General features: G+C 44.7%; 1 protein-coding gene across 5 annotated transcripts in view; it reads left to right on the top strand.

Annotated features, from left to right (window-relative positions):
• The window catches only part of ZNF608 (zinc finger protein 608), a 102,407-nt gene extending 77,517 nt beyond the window's left edge, over nt 1–24,890 (top strand). For 3 of the 5 annotated variants that reach the window (XM_060296156.2, XM_060296153.2, XM_060296152.2), the window contains 4 exons: nt 17,990–18,077; nt 18,595–21,049; nt 22,725–23,142; nt 23,731–24,889. In XM_060296156.2, coding sequence (XP_060152139.1) covers nt 17,990–18,077; nt 18,595–21,049; nt 22,725–23,142; nt 23,731–23,981 — 3,212 coding nt within the window. In that variant the 3' untranslated portion in view covers nt 23,982–24,889. Of the gene's footprint in view, nt 1–17,989; nt 18,078–18,594; nt 21,050–22,724; nt 23,143–23,730 lie in introns of those variants that run through there. The other 2 variants (XM_060296154.2, XM_060296155.1) reach the window with 2 other exon arrangements.
• Nucleotides 24,891–24,914: the final 24 nt, after the last annotated feature.

Here is a 24,914-nt window from a genome sequence, read left to right as displayed (position 1 = left end):
TAAATACTGTAATTTGATGAGCAGATTAAAACACACACAACAAACCCAATTTGTGTTTTGATCATTTGAGTTGTGAAGAGACTAGTCAAAATGAGTTACCAATCTTCTGGGGGTAGGGGAAGTGCCTTTACTACATTGTGAAGGTAAGAATATGGAAGTGGTTGGTGTTCGTCTCCTTCCTTGTATGAGAAGCCAGGCACATGATTCCTAATAGCCTAAAGATGTGACTTTTTAAAAAAAATTTGAATATTTATTTATTTGGTTGCATCGGGTCTTAGTTGCGGCAGGCAGCCTCCTTAGTTGTGGCTCGCTGGCTCCTCAGTTGTGGCATGCGAACTTTTAGTTGTGGCATGCATGTGGGATCTAGTTGCTGGACTAGGGTTCGAACCCAGGCCCCCTGCATTGGGAGCGTGGAGTCTTAAATTGCGCCACGAGGGAGGTCCCAAGATGTGACACTTTTAAAGAAACTATTTGTATTATTGGGAGACCTGAGATAACCAAAAGCACACTGGGAAAGAAAATCATCATTCTGCATTTCACTTGGCATCAAGAAAGTCCGTAGTAGAAGTCACAGGCCACTTGTTGAGGACAAATGGTGCCTGTCCCATTTTCAGTAACCCTAACCAAAGGGCAGGTGACCTCATCTGTGCCAACAAGGATAACAGCTGGAAAACATCACTCAAAACATCACCTGAGTCTTGTGCTAGTAATGATCATGAATGTGTAACCCAGGATTTGCACTGCTGAGCAGTAAGTTAAATAATTGTATTATCTCCTTGAAATCAATTTCTGGTGATCACACATGCAGATTGAAAACCATGGCTTTAAGATTTACATGCGGCAAATAAAATTTACGTTCCCTGAAAGGCAAAGAAGGCTGTCATTTCATGCTTCCTAAGCTTCATTGTCTATTTCCCTTTGGTACACACAAGCCGCCTCGGACGCACCAGTGTGCGTCCCATTATGGAGAGAGAGTTTTCTGCTCTGTCAACTTTGTTTTATAAAAGCTCTGTTTTCTTTATTACCTCTGTCTATTACATCTGTAAAATTTATTTAAGCAATGACAAATCTCTCTTTGGGGCCCAGAGTCTGGGAGAAGAACCAGTAGCAGGCTATTGGGAGGAGATTTGTTGGACCTGACTGTTCGTTAAATTGGAAAGAGCAGGGGGAGAGGCCAGCGGTCCAGATCTGCCAGGGCTGGGTCGGTTACGGTCTGTGTACGTCTGCATCATGTGAGCAACAAATGTACCTCATCAGTTGCTTTTGTAATAGTTCAGTAAAAGTGGATGGCTCTTGAAATCCCAGAGGAAGGTTCCTGGTTTCTTTAACTTATGAAGGTACTTATACTTAGTTCACAAAAATTTCTAATAAAAAATGGAAGATAAATAAAGCCAAATTGTTTACATCTATATTATCATCATCTGAAAATGGAAAGAATCAACCGAGATGGGCTCCTTCACTTAGGAAATATCAGAATCGGGTGATGAATGACGCTCAGCTTCACGGTTTTTGCTTTTATATTTTAATTTGTGTATATAATTATAATACGGGGGTTCCTTTATGCTTTTATTCATTTTTTATTGAAGTATAGGTGTTTTTCAGTGTTGTGTTAATTTCTGCTGTACAGCAAAGTGATTGTTATATATATATACATTCTTTTTTAAATATTCTTTTTCATTGTGGTTTATCATAGGATATTGAATGTACTTCCCTGTGCTATACAGTAGGACCTTGTTGTTTATCCATTCTATATAATAGCTTACATCTGCTAACTCCCACTCCATCCTTCCCCAAACCCTCTCCCCCTTGGCAACCACAAGTCTGTTCTCTATGTCTGTGAGTCTGTATCTGTTTCGTAGATAGGTTCATTTGTGTCATATTTTAGATTCTATATATAAGTGATATTAAGTGGTATTTATTTGTCTTTCTGTTTCTGACTTACTTCACTTAGTATAATAATCTCTAGTTGCATCCATGTTGCTGCAAGTGGCGTTGTTTCGTTCCTTTTTATGAATAGTATTCCATTGTATATCTACCACATCTTCTTTGTCCATTCATCTGTCGATGGACATTTAGGTTGTTTTCATGTCTTGGCTACTGTGAATAGTGCTGCTATCAACATAGGGGTGCATGTATCTTTTTGAATTAGAATTTTGTCTGGATATATGCCCAGGCGTGGGATTGCTGGATCATATGGTAATTCTATTTTTAGTTGTCTGAGGAACCTCCATACTGTTTTCCATAGTGGCTGCACCAACTTACATTCCCACCAACAGTGTAGGAGGGTTCTTTTATGCTTTGACTCATTTTAATGTTTCACTTGCCTTAAAAGAAAAACCCACTTATTGAGTACCTGCTCTTTGCCAGGCACTTTGAAAGAGGTGGTGCTTAGTCTGAGAGGTTGGCAGGTAAAAATCGGGCATCCTGAATGTTACGGTAAGTTCTGTGATAGAAATATCCACGGATGCAGTCAGGCAGCCTCAGGGCTTCCTAGTTCAGGCACCTGAACTCAGACTCCAAAGATTAAGGCAGGTCCAGGTTCTCCAGGCAAAATGTAGGAGCAAAGCATGAAGTGACCTGTTGTGTGCCAGGGAAGTTTAAAGGCACCTTGAGGTGTGAGGCAGGGGAGAGGTAGTGGTGAGTGGAAAGGTAAGCAAGGCCTGACTGGACAGTGGTATGGATGAACAGGAGGGGATGGAGTCGGGAGAGAGTTAGGAGTCAAAATAGGCACGACTTGATGACTGATGAGATGTGAACGCTTAAACAGAAGCCGGTCTGCGGGTGTGAATTGTGACACCTTTGAAACAACACCTAAAATCCTAAGAAGTTAGAACTGTAGTCTACAGTGAGTTCTAGAATCATCCCTTGGTTTTATACTATGGATAATACCTTCTAAGCAGTTAAACATAAATTGAATATAGAAGCCTTTCCAGATTCTGTGCTTTTCCCAGACCACTGTTTTCTCTGACACGGCACGTTATAGGAGAGAAGAGTAGTTCAACAAATTAAGAGTTTTAAGCATTGGTATGCTGGTAGATAGTTAAGCGCTGGCTCTGGGGTGGAAGGTGGGAGCTGAGAGGAGGGGAACCCTGATGTGTAGTGTTTGCTGTTTTCTGTAGTGTATATTCTCACCATGGTTCATTTCAAGCTTCCAATGTGGTGTCTCACGTGGAGCTGGGACCAGACGCATGCACAGACCTCCAGTCTCACCACTGATCAGCACGTACATGGCTGTAACCTTGTGGGTTCCCGTCCATGCATGCGTAGCTTCTTCATGAAATTGTGTTGTTAATAAACTTAATGTTTATGTAAACTTGTACAATGCATTTAGGAGCATGGTGCAGATGCCATGCCTGCCTGTGTCAGCCTGCCTGTGTTCAAATCTCTGACTGGGGGCAAGTCAGTCAGTTAAACTTTCTTATCGTTAATTTGCTCACCAGTAAAATAGTAATAATAAAAGAACCTGGCATGTAAGCGCTGAGAAATAAATGAGGTCATCTGTGTAAAAGCACTTCTTCTTGTGACCTACACATAGTAAAGCACTCAGTCAATGTTCTTATATTTATTTTCTGTCTTTACGCCCTGGGGACAGTAACACAAATGTTAACTGCCTGTTGTGTAAAATAATGCTGCTTTTATTAGTTTTGGATTGCCATCTTTGAAGCTTCAGAAGAGACTCCAAATTCAACTATACCAAGATGCAGTAGCAAATCTCGAGTTCATTGTGTCTAGAGGCTTAAACATTTCAGTAATCAATTTGGCCCCCTTGCAGCTTTAATCTTATTGACTCAAGACTTATACTTTATAGTCTGTTTTTATATGTAGCAGTTACTTGAATATTTTAGTTGATTTTTCTCTGAATCTTTTCCTAGCTTTTTTCTGGGTGGTGAGACATAGGACGACTCAAGGAAGACCTTTTATGTAAGAACAGGCTACGCGTGCAGTTTTGTCTCGAGTACTTTACAAAAAACAAAAACGTTGGCCCTGGTAGCCCATGATACTTATGAGTTTAATGTGCTTTGACCATTGCACTCTTGGTTGAGTTAGAAAATTATAGTTTTCTTTAATATTAAAGTTGAGTTGAACTGAATGGCACCAGAAGATGTAACCTGTGCACCAAGAGATTTTGTTCTCTTAACTGTCACCTCTTGGGAAAGCTTATCAAATCTAGTATTAACGTTCACATACCTTGGAGTCAGTATACTATCAGACACACAGTGAAAAATGGTTTTCTGTCCACTCGCTTGGAAACACATGCGCTAATGTCTGTGTACTGATTCGTATACCAGTATATACTAAATAAAATAGCGTAATCTATCTCGTGGCTAAATGGTATAGGATTTTGTGACCCCAAATCTCTAAATCAAAAGCTAAGTAAAACACCAAGCCGTTTGGATTTTCTGTTTTTCTGTATCCAAGAAATGTGATTTCTACAACGTCAACATGTGATTTTCTCCTTGGCACCAAGGCTGTTGGTCAGCAGTTTCAGCACGTTTGGAGGGACTTTGCTGTGTGGCATGCCTGGTCTGGGCACCCACTGCACTTAAGGGACTGTCCTGGTCCCATAAGTGCTTGCCCTTTCCCAGGCCCCCGCCTCCCCCCCTCCCCCTCCCCTCCCCCTCCCCTCCCCCTCCCCTCCCCCTCCCCTCCCCTCCCCCTCTCCTCCCCTCCCCTCCCCTCCCCTCCCCCTCCCCCCTCCACTGGGAGGCCCGTTTGGATCAGAAACACATGGTCTGCCTGGTTTTTCTTTCAAAGAAAATGAGAAAGCCTTTGGACCACTAATTCTGCAACCCCTTTCGAGTGCTACATTCCTCAAAGGAAACCTGAGTGGAATTTTGTACCCTCACCCTGAAGCCATCCAGTTTGTTGCTAGCTGCTCACAAATCTAACTTCCCGTTTCAGCTGAAAAAGGTCTTTAGTTATTTTAAGCAAAGGACATCAGAAGGAAATAATACGTTTCTACCTCATTTCTCCATCCAGCGTTTTCCTGTCCTGGGTACTAATCCACACAGTTACTTGTCGTCAAAAAAAATACTTAATGTTCCATATGCCAACTGCCAAGTGGTAGCATTGTCCCACCAAACATTCCGTGTTTGTGTTGGTATTAGAATTAGCGATTTCAGGGTCTGTGGTGGGTACAGATCAGATTTTGGTCGTTTGCGTTGTATGTTTTCACTCTTGGGAGAATTACAAGGCAAGCTGGAAGGATGCTGAAATGTTGAGTCAGGTCTTCTTTCCCTGGAAAGAGGTGTATAAAACACACCCTGATGATGAGCAGCAATTAACAGTGCATTACTTTCTGGAAAAGACTTCAAGCTGGCTGCCCTGCAGGTCAGAGTCGATAAAGACTGAGTTACTAACAATAGCCTTTCTCTCCTGCTGAAGCCTTGGACTTAACCCTAACTTCATCAGACCTGAGAAGAAGAGAATCATTGTGAACAATGGGAGTCTTGGAGGTTGACTTGGGCCTAATGCTCAGAGGCTGTAAAAGCTGTCAGAGCGTTTGATCGATTGGCTCTCACGCCTTAGTCCCCAGTGCAGAGCTCCAGCGGTCCAGCCTCTTCTCAGAGGCTTGATGTGCCACCTGGGGTCAGAACTTATCAGCCCGCGGGGCTAATGTTTCAGAGGAGGCCAAAGTGCAGTCAATAATTTATACGGAAATTTGTGCTCAGAGTTGCAAGGAAAGCAAGTTTTGACTCGAATTCTTGTTGGTCCAAAAAAGAAGTCCAGGTCAACTTAAAATATTCCTGCTAACATCATTGTTGCGTGTATTAATACCATTTAAGGCAAACTTTAATTGAAGAAGAGAATTAGAGTCGTCATGGGATATATCTATTTAGCATTTATCATGTGGAGCTAAATTTCAGAATCAGTAGGTGAATTGGGGAAGGAAACACTGGCAGTTTGGAATTTATTAAAAAGCAAAAGCCAATCACCCCTAGGATGTAATCATATGACTTTGGAAACTAATGAAGTGTCCTTGGGGAGTGTCGGTTTACAGGCTCTAGAATTGAGGTCGGTGGTACTGACAGCATGGAGAGAAACGTTAGGTAATATCAAGGGCTAGAGGAGATACAGGTATCAGAGAGGAATTAGGTTTCAGTTAGATGCCTTGAATCCTTCATCTGGTTTGCAGAGAAATGTCACCCAAAGTTAGCCGAGATGGCTGCGCGTGACTGTGTATGCGGGAGTGTGTCTAGAGCACCTCTGTGTCCACGTAAACACATGTATTTATACACACGGTATATAGAAGCAGACAGCCAAGCAGTGACACCGAGCGAGGATGGTCAATCAATAACCAGCTAAGTTTTGTTCTGCTCCAGCAAAACGATGACTTGCTCCAGTAAGTGCTAACAAAGGCCCTTTTCCCTGTGCTCTGCTCTGGGAGAGAGCACTGTTAGTCACGCTTCATTAGGCTTGTTTACAGAAAAGAGCTGGTCTCTAAGCACGTTATTGAAATACTTGTAACTCTGTGGGGCTGTTTTCTTCCCTGAAAGATAAGAACTTTGGAATGTGGGATGGGGGAGGGTGGGAAGGCAGCCTCTGACCATTGTCATGAAAACTGGTCTGCTCAGCTGGGGTCGGAAAGATGAGTTTGCATTTAAGCTCTATCTGCATCCCCCGTCTGGTTTCTGTTGTCGAGGTACCGGGGACCTTGAAATTTGCTTTTTGGTAATTTAGACAGATGTCGGGTGTTCCGTTCGCTGTTCCTGAAATCTTGATGTGAGGTTTCCCTACCCCAATTCAGAGAGGAGGCTTCAGGGATTTAGAACTGCATTTCTCAGTGGCTTTACTATTGAGTGCTGAAATGAGGAAACGTTTGTTTTAAACGGTGGATGTGGTAGGAAGGATGACTTTTTATTGGTTGAAACTGGTGGTAGGTATAGAAGTAATAAAAGTTCTTTCTTAAAACCTTGAAGTATAGTTGATTTACAGTGTTGTTTTAATTTCTGTATACAGCAAAGTGATTTGGTTTACATCTATATATACATTCTTTTTTTAAATATTCTTTTCCATTGTGATTTATCATAGGATATTGAATATAGTTCTCTGTGCTACACAGTAGGACCTTGTTGTTTATCAAGTAATAAAAGTCCTTAGTATTGGAATTTGCAGCCCCTAAGATTCTCAGAGATAGATAGATACACCACATGTTCAGTAAGCGGGGTCACCAGGAATACAGGATAATTAGTACAGATGCCCATATCTGAGGTTGCTTCCCCTGGAAGCAACACAGGAGGCCCTGCTTGCTGCTGGCTGTATTTCCCAGTGGGGGATCCTTAGTACGTTGGCATCTCCCTCCATTCTTCAGTGGGTGGACCTCAGTTACAGGAAGAGTCCAGAGGTGAGAAAGCCAGAGTTTCATTTGCTGAGTGACTATTTTGTGTCATATTCCGTTAATTGCTTTCCACAAATTACACCTTCTTTGATATTCATATTATTCCTACTCTGTAGATGGGGAAACTGGGCTCTGAGAGGTGTAGTTCAGGATGAAGCAGCAACGCAGTGGGCTTTGAGCCTGGTGGGTCTGTCTCCAGAGCCATCTCTCTAGGCGCTTAGGCTGTTCCGTTCCATCCCCGGTCACTCTGAGTCTTTCTTCTTCCCTTGTCCAGTCCTTGAAGTAAAATAGACTGCAGACTGAGCTTGATTAGACTTAAGCCTTCAGTTTATTTATTTTTTTCGATTACATTCTGAACCTGAGGCATAATTATGTGGCTTCACTTACCAGAGGGTGTGAATTACCTCCCATGCTGCCTGCTGGCCATGGCCACCTCCAGGTGTGAGCAGGGAGGGTCCCCAGTGACAGAAACCTCACTTATCCCATTGCCTTAAGTTGCGAGGCTGGCTCTGGCTTCTCTGACGTCCACGTTCCTCATTTCCTTTTTAGATGTGCAAAGACGGTGAGTCTTAGGGGACACACAAAATACACCCCTTTGTGTGCCAGATACATCAGAGCCTTCCCGTTGACGTACACACACACACACACACACACACACACACACACACACGAGTGAGAGAGGCAGTTCCTTGTTTTTCAGCTGCTGTTGTAAATTGCTATTTTAAATTTCAGCAAGTGGAATAATAGCAGAGTGATCATTTCCAGTAAATGCTGTTGGCCTTTGTAAAGAATGGCTTGTTCAGAGGTTTTATGATTTACGGGGACACAGCTGGTGGCCAGCAGAGCTGTAGGAATGTGTGCTCTCCTGGGCCCAGTAGAGCTGCAGATGAAAAGGGCCCAGAGCTGGCACAAAAGCAAATAAGCGCTCTGGCTTTAAATAAAGCATCATAATTTATATGAAGCCTGGCTCTTCAGTCCCAGGGAGATACATGCATCAGTAGCAGCTTTTTGATATGAGCATAATTGTCAATTGGTTCCCACTGTCTCCTTATATCTCAAGGAACTGGGGATGGTAAGAAATTACTTTAAAAATGCAGTCCTAAAATCTCTAGTTGTGTTAACGCAGATTCTGACAAGCAATTCACTAGCATTTAAATCTGAAACTGCTAATCACCCACCGAGATTGATCTACAAGAGGTCTGTGAGGAAGACAGGTGATGAGAGGTATTGGGAGAACGGATGCCTTCGTAACCCTTCCCCGAGCCTACCCCCTTCCCCAAGTGTGTGAGGGTTTTCAGTCTTAGATTTTATTTCCTTTGCATCTTTCAGTTTCGTTCATCCCAGTGATTACTTTGCCTCCCCTCTTGCCCCGTCCCTCTGCTGCTCCTGCCACGGGGGAGCATTGGGCATGAAACAGACTGCGGCCTGCAACAGGAAACAGGGACAGGGCAGGTATCTGTTAAATGACCTTTCAAATTCATGGCTTCCTGCGCCTTCCTTCTTCCTTTTAGCCCTAAGAACACTCTCTTTTAGGGGCAGTGGTGTAGAGGGGAAGGTTCTGCCTTCAGTATAGTTTATTTGTGGCCTGGTTTTGCTGTTCTATTTACCTGTTTTCCAAGTTGCAGAAGCAGCATTGTGGAGATCCTGGATGCAGACGTTGTTAGCTGAAAAGATCCTGTAATTAATATTAAGTGCAGGAAACAACTGGGCCTGATGATTTGAAAGGCCTGCATTCTTCCAGTTGCTTATCTTCAGTGGCCTGCGAAGCTGCAAGTGGGAGTGTAGAGAGGCTGTTTCCCTCTCCTCCTGGGGCATGCTGGCTGTGTGCTGTCTGCCCAGGGCCCCTAGCTGTCTCCTAAAATAACCCTGTTAAAGGAACGATGTGTTAGGAGGTAATAAAATAACAACCATATCGTTATCATGGCTCATTGCAGGCCTACTTCAATAAATACTTATCAGATACCTTTCCCAAACTTCGGAATGCTTTTATTTAAAGGAAGAAAAAATGATCTCCCAACGAGCTAATAATTGAAGCTTGTGAGACTGGATTGGGACAGGGGAGTCCATTCTGTTACTGTTGGCATTGAACCCTCGTCTTCCCAGGGAGAAAGAGAAGGGGGCGGGGTGGGGGATGAGAAATCATTCTCCCACTCTAATGAGGAAGTTGTGCCTCCAGAAAGGAGAGGGCCTGAGAAACCTGCCAGCACTAGAAATCATTCATCTAAGTGCATCTGATTTCACATAAACTAATGCCTGCCTGCAAAGGAGGAGGAGAAAATTCAGGTTTAGAACTTTGCCCCGGAAACCAGAGTGGTGCTGTCGCTTATCAGGCCTCAAGGATACCTTACTGAGACTTTCAAAGACAAGAAATGAAACCTCTTTGTACAAATGTTTACGTGTGTACATATACTCTGCACAGGTACCTGTTCAGTTAATGCATTTAAATTGCTCCAAATGTCTGTCTCAGAGACTGTGTGTTTTCTGTTCTGTCCCTTCTCTCTCTCTCCCTCCTTCATCTTTTATCTTTTACCTGTTGTGTTCTGTCTGGGCCCTGATGGATCACAACCTGAAAAGCATCTTCTTGGGAGCACAGGGGCGGAGGGGGGGAGTGAGGGGGCTTTGGACGCAGCCTGGCTCTACCCCGAAATGTCTATAATGACACCTGTGAACTATGAAACTTGCTAAAACATAAGTACTGATTATTTAAAAGAAGTAAAGCATCTCTTAGTAAATATTATTTGAGCTCTAGTAATCTGTTTTGATTTTTTAAAAATTATATCTTGGGCTATCAAAGTTTTCATGAAGGCTGAAACTTGTGTAATTCTGGGTCAGTGAAAATACTGTCACCATCCACATATATGGTGCAGGCTCCCATGCAAATGTGTGGGACAGCATTTCTGTGTTCCCGGTGGTGCCTTACAAAAAGAACCTTATTCCTGCTCCCCCTTTTTACCCACAAGACTTCTTCACAGGCCATTGTATTTTCTAGAAGAGGGGAAGGATAACGTTTCTAGGGAAGTGAGAAAAGAAAAGCAGCGAGAGCTTCTTTGCGCTGACCAGTCAACTGGGTATCGACCACCTGTCTTCACGGGAAAGAAATAGATGGCAGTGAATAAGCGAGAGTCTAGTTTTCCAAGAAGCTCAATGATTTTCCCAAATCAATACAGCTCATCAGGCCTCAGAACAAAGGCTGCGGGGGAGGTGACAGTGATGGAAGTGGCTTTCTGTTCTTTTGTGTATTAAACCATAAGACCCATGGGGAAACAGGGTTTCTTTAGCCAAGTTTCCCCACCCCCTCTTCTAGGGCTTATCCAATGTATTTGTGATGGTGGGGGGGAATCCTTTCAGGTTTTTTGTTTTGTTTTAAGATTTCCATAGATTCTATCCTGATGATCAAATGTACTTTTGAAAGAGATAAGCACAGTCAAGTAAGAAAGAACATCATCTTTTCAAATGTAGATTACAACAGCCTTTTGCCATTGCTTTTTGGTATTGGTTTAACACATTTATTTGAATTAAGGTCTTACATTTTTTTCTTGTTATTTATGGAAAGGCTTTAGACGAACCAGAAAGAAATGTCTCAGTGTTCAGATTAACCTCTGGCAAATAAAGAATCATAACTGTCCTCCCATAAATGGACCTTGTTCCTAATGTCCTGAAAATAACACCGAACCCTACTAGGAATGCTGAACTGTCATTGGAGAGGTTATAATTAACGTAGACAGCGTGGTGCCGGCATTTTCCAGCCGCCGGCAGAGAACATCTATCCGAACCAGCAATTTTTAGCCCTTCATTCCTTTAATCTTTAAGCTCACTGTGCTTTCATAAAAGCAGGACATTAACACCAGAGCAGTGCGTCTCTGGGGTTTATGACTGGGGTGGCGGCACACTAGGGCATAAAGCGTTCATTACACTTCCCCTTGTTACTACTGCCCTATCTCCCAACCCCATTGCCTACACTATTTGTTCAGATAAAGCCCACTGTTCAGGGTGACTAATCGCAGCACTGTGTTCCAGATGGTTTGATTACAGGATGTGGTTAAAGTGACTCTTCAAACATTCAGCCCAGCAGTAGAGCTCTTTCTTAAAAAAAAAAATACTGCATTTTCTGGTCATGTCACAACACTTATTTTCCTGGTTCTCTCGTGCTCCATACGTCCTTGGCAGAGGTAATAGGAAGGTCCCTCTGTTCTTTGGCTGTCAGGTACTTCATTGGCAACCCAGTTGTGAATTTAAAATTCCCCCAATGATTATAAACTCAACTTTGTCCTTTGAAGAAAGACCTATCTGAAGGTTTGAAGCTCTGAAGCCAGAAACATGAACAAGGATACTAGACAAGACTCAGCTTTTTAAAAAGTACCAGTGTTGGGCACAACAGAATTTTAGAAGGAGGGAGTTCAGTACAGAGGAGTGGTGATAAATCCTACCTTGTACAATAGTCACATTGTATGAAAATCGACAGTAATGTGATATCCTAAATACATGAACTTTATCCTGTACTCAGGAAACAGCATATTGTGACATTCCTATTGTCACTAATGTTTCTACTAGAAAAAAAAAAAAATGGAAAGGAGGAAAGAAATGTGTACACTTAAAAAAAAAAAAAAGGATCGTGGCATAAATGGGTTCCATTTCGGTGTTACTGGAGTGAGGTTTCTGTTTACTGCACAAGTGCACACCCAAGCCATCCAGATGTGGCAGTGTGAATAAGAGGGTCAAAAAACGATGTCGGATTCCAAATACGGCATTTGCAGTGCTTGGCGAAAGACTTCTGTCCCAGGGGTGAGGCACTTTAAAAACTCTGAAAGAGTCTGTAAACTCTACTATAAACAGAGTTAGGCTGATCCGCTGGGAAATCAGGCATTTGCCCAGTTCTTGAGGAAACATCTTCACAAATCCCAGAAACAGTAATTCATAAACCATATTTATAACATCTTCAAAGCGAAATCTCTCCACGGAGAATTCCTATCATCTTGAAGCTAGTGCGAGACGATGCTTATTGGAAAAGTATGGTAATCGTGAAAAGAAGACACTGGGTAGCATTCCCATCTCGATTTTCTTCAGTCATCATCTAGTAGCCCCTGGGAGTCGAATGAACTCCCTCCATGTGCTGGGCACTGTGGCCACAGGTACGGTAGGTGCAGACAGTACTCATGTTTTCAAGGAGTGGAGTCGGGCTGGAAGAGACAGGCCTCTTGTGTATATGAGTGGAGTAAGGTTTTAAAGGGACCGTGTAGTTTAAGACAGTCTCCGCAGTGTTCAAACAGTAAGAGTCTATTTGCTGCTCACCTAATGGAGGGAATTCGGTCTTCCTGTTGGATGCGGGTTCTCCTAGTCATAGGGTCCCAGCTGAAGGAGGCTCTGACATCTTCTGTGGCCTTCTGGGTTGCTCTGGTCTCCATGCCAGCGAGCCAGGAAGGTGAAGAGGTCTGAGGCACGTGCACAGGAGATGCTTCTGGGTCAGGCCTGGCAGTGGCACTTATCGGTTCACTTGCCTTTCATAGAACTGAGGGACAGGAGCACGTCTAACCGGTAGGGAGGAGGCTGAGAAAGTGTCTAGCTGTGGACTCAGAGGGAAACCATGGATTCTGGGGAGATCCACTGGGGAGAGGACTTGGATGGAGCATAGTGGGGACTCAGGAGGGAGTGGCCGTTTTCTGGCGGTATGCGTGGTCTGTGTGTCTGGAGAGGATTCATAGAAGAGAGAACGTTAGACGTGGTCTCTGCTTGGTCCTGATTCATTAGAAACCTGAACTTTCCTTGGGGATTTGGTCAAGTCCATCTTCAAAGGTTTTTTTTCCCAGGGCAATTAAAAGTGTGATAACAAGAATGGTTGAAGAAACTTGTTTATGCTGGAGGGGAAAAAAGAGAGCAATTGGAGGCAAAGGGAATATCGACATGGTCATCGACCTTGCGTGGGTGAAAGGCTGTCAAATGGACTGTCTGTAGGGTATCAGAAGACACAGCCAGGACCTAGGTGTTCAAAGACAGATTGTAGTTCAGAACCAGGGACAACTTTTTTTTTTTTTTTTTTTTTGCGGTATGTGGGCGTCTCACTGTTGTGGCCTCTCCCGTTGCGGAGCACAGGCTCCGGATACGCAGGCTCAGCGGCCATGGGTCACGGGCCCAGCCGCTCCGCGGCATGTGGGATTTTCCTGGACCGGGGCACGAACCCGTGTCCCCTGCATCGGCAGGCGGGCTCTCAATCACTGCGCCACCAGGGAAGCCCAGGGACGACTTTTTAACAAGATGACTGGAAAATATCAGGACAGTCCTGGGTCCTGGTGAGACACTGCCCTCCCCCCCACCACCTCCACCCCGTCAGTGATGAAGTAGGCAGGAAAAGGGACACACAAATATGAGGGCCTTGCACTACCCATTGGCCTCTGGCTCATAGCTATTATATCCTTGTCTCCATCATGGTCCTCTCTCCCTTCAGTAGCTTGTGACCTACAGGTTTCTACTCTTGTTATCAACTTCCCCTTCTATACCACTAGCTCAGATTCCCAAAGCACATCCTTGTTTAGTTACCTCTGCTTCAGTTGCCCATCACTGGAACAGTCAGAGGAGGCCAGGGTTAGGATAAGTGGTCTAGGAGCCTAGTCTCCTGAGACTACCCTCTGAGCAGGGACTGTGGGCAGGGCGGTTACTATGAAAGTCACATCCTGGGTCTAGTTTAATGAGATCGATTAAGGGGCCTACTCTCTAGTATGGGTAATATGCAAACCATACTTCCACTTCTGGAATACAGGGTATCCCTATGTTCGGCTACAAATTTGCAGACTCTTAAAAGTGTAGAGTTTGTATGGAGTTACAGGCAAAAAACATGGTTGATTCTGTAGCACCAGATAGGTTCCTAGTGTCGTATACCCTGTAGATGCACAATAAATGCTTAATGGGCCTGACCATCTCTCTGGGAACACTTAACTGCAAAGTAGTGACAGAGGAGATAAGAGAACACTGTGAATGTGGAATCCTTGTGGGATCTCAGGGCTCTTTTGGCTTCTATAGAGGTAAGGAAAGGGCTCAGGTTATAGAACATAGGCCACCTTCTTACTAAGTGTCCAGTAGGTAATATGCTTTGTGGCGGCGGCAGCTTAGATTGTGTACCAGTATCTAAGACATACTCTTAATACAAAGAAGAAAACCCTGCGTGGGAAGCACACCCAAACCATCTGTTGCTCTCTTCAGCTTTATTTTTACTTTATTGGTAATAATCTGAAGATATTTTTCAAATTTAAAGTGTTACAGGGCAGGCATTATTAGCATTTTGAGAAAGATGATGCCCAGTCTGTGGGTGGGAAGGGAAGATAATAAATCTGGTGGGATACCTGAGAAGATAAAGATGAAAAGGACTTGTACAGAGTGTCCCCAGCACCTTGCAAATTGCCCAGATGTTTGAAGGAATAAGTGTGTAGTTAGAGAAATATTAACTCTTTTTGGAATAAATGTACATTTGTTTTTAGTTTATATATGATAAGTGAGAAAAGTAACCATGCCCAGGTTTATAAAATTCAAATTTGGGCTTCTGAAGGACTCATGTTCATGTTGGGCATTTATGCCTTTAAAAAAGTATAGTCTGCTTTATATGGCCGTGGGTTACAAAGTTCAAGATGCTGTGACTCCAAAATAATAAGCCGTTTATATCTTTTAGAACTAAACATTCCCTTTGTACTTGGCCCCTCACAATAGGATGTTGTCTAAACATAGACTTCCTGACAAAGAAACAGTACACTTTGTAGTTTATATGAGAAGCATTCCTTAAGCCTTCATTCCAATACAGAGCAGATTTGGCTGCGTAAACATGTGCGTGCGTGTATTCGCACGTGAATTCTAGGCAGACATAAATATTACGTGACATTGTGGACTGTGCATATAAAGAAAAATAGACCAAGCACACGTATTTAATTAAGAAACTGTTCAAAATCTTCCAGGGAGTAGAGCATTTATTTTGAACATTTTTTAAAATATAGAGGGATTCTAGGAAAATTAGGCTGACTTATTGAGGCCCTTTGAAGTTGAAAATAGACTTTTTTTTTTTTTCAGAATGATAATGATTATAATACTGTCACTTGTACTTAGATAGGAGTGTGGCTTCAAGAAATAGTGTCAGGCGATGGGAATAGTTTTGCAGTGTGGAAGTTTCAACTTGTGTTTCTCCCATGTGACAGCTTCACCCGATAACCCCACCTAACCAACGATTAACTTTGTGTTGGGGTCCCGTCCTTCTCTCCGGCCCCCACGTTTCCCTTTGTCCTGTTCCGAGACCAGGAATTTGATGCTGAGACGGTTGTGAGCCGGCTGGCGTGATGTGTGTGCGTGGAGCTGCGCAGTGTGGGTCGTGCTGGGAAAGCCAGCACGGTCACGCGGACAGTAGCCTTTCAACACACGGATCAGCCCGCGTTGATTTACGGAGCTGGGCAGCCCTCTGTCCCCAAGAGAGACCCGGCTCAGGGAGCGCGCCCTCGCCTCGTGGCGAGCCCGCCACCGCGGCCGCCTCTTCCCCTGGCGATGCTCCTTTATCCCGGGCTGCTGCCTCGCTGGTCCGGGCGGCCGCCCTCGGCTCAGCCAATCAGACGCCGGCGTTCCCAGCAGGCGTCGGCCAATCCGCGGCCATCATTTGCTGGAAACGCGAAACCCTTTGGGGAAAAGCAATAACAAAAGCCTTTCACTGCAGACAAATGTTAAGTGTCTGTGCAGACTTTTCCTGTTTTTAATTTTATTACTGTAAGAATGGAGGGTTTGTTGTTTCTTTCATGTTTCCTTTCGAGCAATTTTAATTATACATTTGTGCTACATCAGGGACTCTGGAACGCGGTGTTTCAGCCTAATGCGTCTAAAGCTAAAATGCAGTACCCTTCTGGCACTACAGATAGATTCCTGCACTGTAAATATAGCTGACATGCTAAAGAATTTTAAGCAGCTGCAAAGGTCTTTGACACCACACACAGTGCCCCAGAGAGCAGATGATGAGAAAACCAGCTCGTCTTCCCCTTCGCCTTGTCTCCCACCCGCTCCCTTTTCCTGAAGGGATGTGCTCATAAAGAATCCTTTCCTCCAATTGTTCCGTCTTGTGCACATTTTGACCAAATGCCTAATTACCATCGATCTCATCTCAATAAGAATTTTTATACTCAATGGCTTTAATTTTTTTTTTTCCCTGAAGGAATTAGAATGGAGTCAACTATGATTTGAGGAAATGCTTGCTTTGCTTCGTGCTAACTCCCCCTCAACCCCCCCCCCCGCCCCCCACTGATACAGTGAGTAAGTTCAGCTGTCACCTAAGTAATAGTAACACAGACCATATGGGAAACAATTTTTAAATCTCTTTTTGGGCCTTTTGAAAGAAATCCTTTCTTCCCCACTATGAGTCCCAACGATGCAAATATTTTACCTGCTGTTAAAGACATTCCCAAGGAAATGAGTCTTACCTTGTGAGGTGTCCCTTGCCACAAAGGAGTTCAGTACAGATTTTCTGCAGAATTCAAAACGGCAGTGAGCAAGCGAGTAAACCAGCTAGAAATAGACTTTGAGTATTGCCCCTTGGTGTTTCCAAGAAAGAAGGGGGAGTGGTGCTTTATAGAAACTAAGACACACTTAAATACTTTATTTCTTTACCCTCATATTTTATGTGTGTCTCAAAATCTAGGTCCTTTTACTGTATGCTTTAAAGGAGTGAGTTTAAAGAAATACGGCACTTGTCCTCTAGAGAAATAAAGAGGATGTTATATTTTGTTTCCCTGTGACATTTGGTATACTAAGTGCACTTAAGTTTAGTAATTCACAGATGCAGCGCTAAATTAAATTGTCTGTCTGCAAAGCAGTTGGGAAAAGCAGAATGGCTTGCAGGAAACAAGCGTGTTGGTTTTGAGGTTGTTGTTTTTTTTTTTTTTTCCTAATCCTCTGTGGCAAATGCTTACTAAAGTTGATTCTAAAGATAACCCCAAGAGCAAACTTATTGTGCACATTTATTTTCTTAAGAGGGCTATTTTAGGAGTCCTTAATATGAAACAATACCAAACAGTGAAACAGATACCATACCAAGGCTGATTCTTGTCTCACAAAGCCAGAGAGGGGAGGATTAGGAAAGAGAAATCATAGCTGATTGTCTGCTATCTGAACTCCAAGCTCCCGCTTTCCCCCGTTCTAGACCTATTTTTGTGCATGCGCATCATTTTTTTCCTAAATAAAAATCACCGTTATTTTATATTGCTGAATTGGAAGCAAAACCGATCCCTTTCAGTCACCTTCTGGTTTAAGCACTGGTAACTGGGGCTTAGTTTTTGTTGGCTGCTTGCCAAACGAAAGCAATTATGTGTAATAATAGAAAAATTAAGAGGTGAGTGTTGCTGTTTTACAGCAGGACATGGCAAAAACCATTTCCTTCTTTCAGCAGTATCTTGATTACACTCTCACACGCAGCCCTTACCCTTTTGTACCACGCGCGTATGCTCGTGAACACACACACATGATTTCCTGTGGGTTTTTGCTTGAGGTCACTGAAACCAGAAAGAGGAAGAATGCAAACCACAGCTTTTGAAAGCAAATGAGAATAGAGCTTTGCTGGTAAAAAGAACAGTAATAATAAATGAACTGGAAATAGGGTAATTTGTGCTAACCTTGGTCCATCTTCATTCCCCACTCCTGCAGGTGTCCTAGTGGTCAATGTCACGTGGAGGAACAAAACTTATGTAGGGACCTTATTGGACTGCACCAAGCACGACTGGGCCCCTCCCAGGTAGGCATGGAGCCTTTGATTTCAGGCTCTGTTTTCCTCTCCTCCTTCCTCTTCTTGCCCTCTCCTTCCCCCATCCTCTCTTTGCAAGGAGACTACAGAGAGAGATTAATAATACATAAAAGTCAGTTTGTAATTGAAACCAGGCAAAAGAGCAATGAGCAATTCAGGATTGAATACAGTAAAATGCAGATGCTGGGTTGCTTTTTTGTAGGGAGATCACTACTTCCTGCCCCCTTCTCTTTCTCCTTTGTTTTCTTTTTCTCAATATGGGAATTTGAACTGGATTGGAAACTTAGCTACCCGAGCTGGTTTTCTGAGGAAGAACATAAGCCATTGGTAGCCTGTTCTTTCGCAGGTGTTGAAATTGTCAGTGTAAGAATTGGGTGACTTTTCTTTATCTGGGCCCAGCCCTCAAGCTGCTGGGGTGTTGCCTGCTCTTTGCTGCATTGCGTGCCTTGTGATTTCACTCGGCTCCTTTGGGGATGCTCGTTTTGACATCTGTTACTTGCTTCCCTAGGTTCTGCGAGTCACCCACCAGCGACCTGGAGATGAGAGGGGGCCGGGGCCGGGGGAAAAGAGCGAGGTCTACCGCAGCTGCCCCGGGCTCGGAGGCCAGCTTCACAGAGTCCAGAGGGCTGCAGAACAAGAACAGAGGGGGGGCCAATGGGAAAGGGAGGCGGGGCAGCCTTAATGCCAGCGGGCGAAGGACACCCCCGAATTGTGCTGCGGAGGACATCAAAGCCAGCCCCTCCTCCACCAACAAAAGGAAAAACAAGCCTCCGATGGAGCTAGACCTGAACTCCAGCTCCGAGGACAGTAAGCCCGGGAAGCGTGTCCGCACAAATTCGAGAAGCACTCCCACCACCCCTCAAGGGAAACCAGAGACGACTTTTTTGGACCAGGGCTGCTCTTCTCCGGTGTTGATTGATTGTCCACACCCAAACTGCAACAAAAAGTACAAGCACATCAACGGCCTCAGGTATCACCAGGCTCATGCCCACTTAGACCCAGAGAACAAGCTGGAGTTCGAACCGGACAGCGAGGGCAAGATCTCGGACTGTGAGGAGGCCTTGAGCAACGTGGCGCTGGAATGCAGCGAGCCAAGCACAAGTGTATCGACTTACGAGCAGGTGAAGGCGCCAGCGTCCCCTGGCTCGGGGAACCCCCCCGGAACCCCCAAGGGGAAGAGAGAGCTGATGAGCAATGGCCCGGGCTCTGTTATCGGATCGAAGCCTGGGAAGAATTCCGGCAAAAAGAAGGGCCTCAACAGTGACCTCAACAACCTTCCAGTCATCTCCAACATGACGGCCACCGTAGACAGCTGCTCGGCAGCAGACGGCAGTTTGGCTGCCGAAATGCCCAAACTGGAAGCAGAAGGCTTGATCGACAAGAAGAATTTGGGAGAGAAAGAAAAGGGCAAAAAAGCCAACAGTTGCAAAATGGACAAAAACCTCTCTAAGCTTAAAAGTGCCCGGCCCATTGCCCCTGCCCCGGCCCCAACGCCGCCACAGCTAATCGCAATTCCCACCGCAGCCTTTACGGGCACCACCACGGGGACCATACCCGGACTGCCCTCCCTCACAACCACGGCGGTCCAGGCCACACCAAAGAGTCCTCCGTTAAAGCCCATTCAGCCAAAGCCCACGATTATGGGGGAGCCCGTCACCGTGAACCCAGCGCTCGTGTCGCTCAAAGACAAAAAGAAAAAGGAGAAGCGGAAGCTGAAGGACAAAGAAGGGAAAGAGACGGGGAGCCCGAAAACGGATGCAAAGCTGGGCAAACTAGAGGACGCCAAGGGGGCTGGCAGAGATGTATCTGGGCATTTTTTAAAGGACCACCTCAACAAGAATGAAGGGCTGGCGAACGGACTGTCCGAGTCACAAGAGAGTCGGATGGCCAGTATCAAAGCCGAGGCTGATAAGGTTTACACCTTCACCGACAACGCTCCCAGCCCTTCCATCGGGAGTGCCTCGAGGATGGAGTGCAGCGCTTTGGTGAACGGGCAGGCGCCCGTGGCCCCGCTGCACGTGCTGACCCAGAATGGGGCCGAGAGTTCCGCAGCCAAGACGAGCAGCCCTGCCTACTCGGACATCTCTGATGCTGCCGATGACGGCGGTTCTGACAGCAGGTCGGAGGGCGTGAGGTCCAAGGCCAGTTCCCCGTCAGATATCCTTTCCAGTAAGGACGGTGTTGTAAAAGGGCATTCTTCAACGACAGCACAATCATCTCAGATGAAAGAGTCCCACTCTCCCTATTACCATGGCTACGATCCTTATTATTCTCCGAGTTACATGCACCCTGGGCAGGTCGGTGCCCCTGTAGCTGGGAACGGCGGGAGCGCGCAGGGAATGAAGATCAAGAAGGAGTCTGAGGAAGATGCAGATAAGAAAGACAAGGCAGAGCAGCTCGAGGCCAAGAAAGTGGACCATAATTCTGCATCCTTACAGCCTCAGCACCAATCGGTGATCACGCAGAGACACCCGGCCCTGGCTCAGTCACTGTATTATGGCCAATATGCCTACGGGCTCTATATGGACCAGAAGTCTCTGATGGCCACCAGCCCTGCCTATAGACAGCAGTATGAGAAGTACTATGAGGACCAGAGGCTGGCAGAGCAGAAAATGGCCCAAACTGGGAGAGGAGACTGTGAAAGGAAAAATGAGCTCCCCTTGAAAGAGCTGGGCAAAGAGGACAGTAAACAGAAAAACATGCCATCGGCCACAATCTCAAAAGCTCCCTCTACTCCGGAGCCTAACAAAAACCATTCTAAACTAGGGCCGTCAGTGCCTAATAAATCTGAGGAGACAGGTAAATCACAGCTTCTCTCCAATCACCAGCAGCAGCTTCAGGCCGACAGCTTCAAAGCTAAGCAGATGGAAAACCACCAGCTTATTAAGGAAGCTGTAGAAATGAAATCTGTCATGGACTCTATGAAGCAGACAGGTGTAGACCCAACCTCGAGATTTAAACAAGTAAGATTGTGGAGTGTGGTCCCCACAGGGAGAGAGCAGTCTGAGGCTTGTACGTGGCTGGGCTTGATCTGGTTAAGAGTTCTTCACAGGAAATCCACCCAAGGGCTCCTTAGGCTGGATTCCTCTTCTCCTGAAAAATATTTTCAATGAATTCTCGGGAGTTCTTGTGTACCTCTGAAATGTACATCGCTCACTGTTTCCTTGTCATGTCGTGTAGTGAAAAGAACCTTGGCCATGTGCTTTGCAGACTCATGTTCCCTGCCGTTAACTAACTGACTCTGATGAGGTCCCTTCACTTCTTTCTGAGTCCAGAGTGAGGGAATTCTACCCCACAGTGGCTGAGTTCTCTTCTAACTCTGAGATTCTGAGTCTGAGCACTCAAACAATTTGTTCTTTTACATTTTCAAATTCATTTTGGCATCTTCTGGGCATATGAAGGTGGCGACCTTAAATTCACATTTCCCACTCATCTTTTTAATGAAACTCGGGGTGTCTTGAGGTGCCTAGAGTTCTGTTTTACGTTCTACATTAAGGACCCCAGAGCAGAGCTCAGAGCTTCTCGCTTGTGAGGAGAGCGGGGAGTCTGGGCAGATGGGCCTCAGGCAGTCACCCCAGAGCCCCCCTGGTCAGCCAGTCTGAGGTTAAATGTGACAACACCTGAAAATCGGTCACCGTGAAACCACGCATGTGCCAGCACTTTCTGTCACAATTCAGATGTCCTGACTCAGCTGCAGTCCCACGAGTATGAATTCTGGTATTTCCCAGCATCCCAGCCCCCACTGAGAGGGAGGGGGGCTTAGAGGTCCCTGGTGAATCAGAGCAACAGAATCCTTTCTTCATGCTCATTTCTGTCCCAGAGTTGGGCCTTAACCCCAGATACCCAGTGGGTTTGTATCATGAATGGCATGGGCAGGTCACAAAGGCCATTTAAGGACCCTCGGTTTCCCCATTTCTGGAGGCTCGAATCAAGCTGTGACTTCACAGGGCTGCATTAGAACTATACAATTTGGGAGGTTGATGGATGCCTTTGTTTCCTGGTAGAAAAGCCATAATGTGTCCTGTTAATTTTTAATTTTGTTTTGATTAAGATGTTAGCACATAATGAGACGTGATGCAGTTATATTAAGCCTCAGCTGCAGTAGGTGAAGAAAATGTCTTAGGAAACCAAGAGTTTTCCCCTCTAAATGTTGTAAATTGATATAATAATTACTTAAACTGTAGTAAAACTTACTTAAACAGTAAGTAAAACATTGTTATCAGCTTGAGTTTTCTGAATTCTTTTTACCTGTGTGAGATGTTAAAAGGAAAATGAGGTTAGATTAAATATGTCTGAGGATGTTACCTAATGTTAAGAATTGACCTTAACAGCCCAGCTCTGAATTCCAGCGGAGCTAAGTTTTGAAGCTCAGCTCCACGAACTGGGCAGCGGTGTGACCCTGATATTACTTGAGCTTGAAAAACTTAGCTTTTGTCTTCTGTAAAAGGGATTATTCATGATGCCTACCTCAGACATTATTCCTCTGTAAGAGGAGGCGGTAAAGGTCGTTGCACAGTGCGAGCATATAAATAAATGTTCACTTAGAAGTCATAGTAATCGTGCTGTCATGGTGATGAATGAGTTTTTCTTGAAAATTGAAATTTTGAAACATGTCTTCTTTTTTTCCCCCAAAATCAGGATCCAGATTCAAGGACATGGCATCATTATGTATACCAACCCAAATACCTAGACCTGCAAAAGTCAGAAGAACTCGATAGAGAGAAGAAACTAAAAGAGGATAGTCCCAGGAAAACCCCCAACAAAGAGGGTGGTGTGCCCAGCCTTCCCGTATCGTTAACGAGCATCAAAGAGGAGCCCAAAGAGGCCAAGCGTCCTGATTCTCAATCCTTGGATGAGAGCAAGCTGAAAAACGATGATCGCAAGACTCCCGTGAACTGGAAGGACTCTCGGGGAGCCAGAGTGGCCGTCTCCTCCCCCATGAGTCAGCATCAGTCCTACATACAGTACTTGCATGCTTACCCTTACCCGCAGATGTATGACCCCAGCCACCCTGCATACCGGGCTGTTTCTCCCGTCCTAATGCACAGTTACCCTGGTACGTGTCACGGGTTCTCACTGTTTTGGAGGGAAGAGGCTGTGTTCAAATACTAGCTATTTTAAAACTCAGGATAAATTAGATGCTTCAAGAGGGACCTTTGTTTGGCTTGTATTTAATGCTACTTAAAGAAGTCCCAAAGATGAAATGGATTTCATGGAAGATTTTTCATTTTTTAGACGAAATGTCAAGAGTCCTTAGCTCTAGTTTCCATAGGCTCTGATGGTCTGCTGCAGCCATTAGACTGACAGATACTTTATGGCCTAGGAAAATATTCTGAGCACTTACTGTCATAATCATAACAGTTACTATTCCTTGGAGTTAAACGGACACATAAACATATGAAACGGCTGGAAGCTCATTTCTTTTTAGAAACCTCTGATCATCAGGATGAATTAACTGGGAGAAGAGAATCGGAGAACCTAGATACAGTTTAACGATGACGTAGCCCATTCTTAATGCACTATTCCCTACTTGAAGATCTCCGACTCTTGTCCCAAATTCGTGTCATCCAAATGGTTTTTGTTTTTTGGGTTTTTTTTAAGATGTCGTCTGTAACTTGATGTGGCATTTGTTGTGTATCTGCAGGGGCCTATCTCTCGCCAGGATTTCATTACCCTGTTTACGGGAAGATGTCAGGGAGAGAAGAGGCAGAGAAGGTCAATACCAGCCCTAGCATCACCACGAAAACAACCACTGAATCGAAAGCACTGGATTTGCTCCACCAGCACGCCAGCCAGTACCGCAGCAAGTCTCCCGCTGTATGCCTCCTTTTGTCATCACTAACAAGTACTATGTTTCAGGGGGAGAAAAGCAGACAAGCTAGAGAACAGTCTTGAAATATAAATGGTTTTGGAACCCAGCTGTGATTTCAGGGCGCTGTTTTAGTCTAATATGGAAAGAATGGCATGTTCAAAAATAAGATGCTTTCATACATGGGGGAAAAATTGTGAAAGCGTGTAAGGTAGCAGCAGTCTTTTCTGTTGGAAAATCTATACCTTGCTTACCCAGGAGGATGCTTGTTAGCCAGACATTTAAATTCATAGGAACCAACCTTGGGCGCGAAATATTTGTGTCGCACTCGTGTGCCAGAGTGAGTCACTTGGCTAAGGAGTGGCGGCTGTCTCTGTTCTGCTTTGACCTTGACTCCTCCACACATCCCTGTAGCTCTGCGGAAGTGATTCAGACGTGTGTCTTTGTGAAAGACGGCTCCACTCCCACGCACCCACCTCCCCCAGACAAGTGCAATTGCTAGTCCTAGAGACTGCTGGGAAGAGAGAAAATACAAAGGATGTGGTAGTTCTTGCCTAGAAAAGAGAAGTTCGGAATAAATTAAAATATGGGCACTGTAATGTGCGTCTGAGTGTGCCTACCTGAGACTCTGTAAAGAAACCGGGAAAGATGATTCATGACTCCTTTCCTAAGAGTACTCCTAGTGCGAAGATTGTTTTCAAGTAAGAAAAAGAACTTTAGCGAAAGAGTGGTTAAGTTCTAGTGGGTAAAAATGTCTCGGAAACCCACGATCCTTAACCAAAGTATGATTTGGGAGAACTGGAGCTTCTCTGAGTGTTCAGAGATGGAGAGATTTTGGAATACTTCTGGAGGCGTAGGGCAATGATTTGCTTTGCTTGATATTAACATATAATATTAGGATGTATGTTCTCAATGGAGGTAAGTATAAAGATAGGCTTAAAATTGTGAGATATATTCCCCTCACAAATTGTAATTAATATAGAAGAGTAATCAGAAAACTTGACCTTAAAGAAATCTCT

Source organism: Globicephala melas, chromosome 3 (assembly GCF_963455315.2).
Source record: "Globicephala melas chromosome 3, mGloMel1.2, whole genome shotgun sequence".
Classification (NCBI taxonomy): domain Eukaryota; kingdom Metazoa; phylum Chordata; class Mammalia; order Artiodactyla; family Delphinidae; genus Globicephala; species Globicephala melas.
This window is presented reverse-complemented; position numbering and strand designations above follow the sequence as displayed.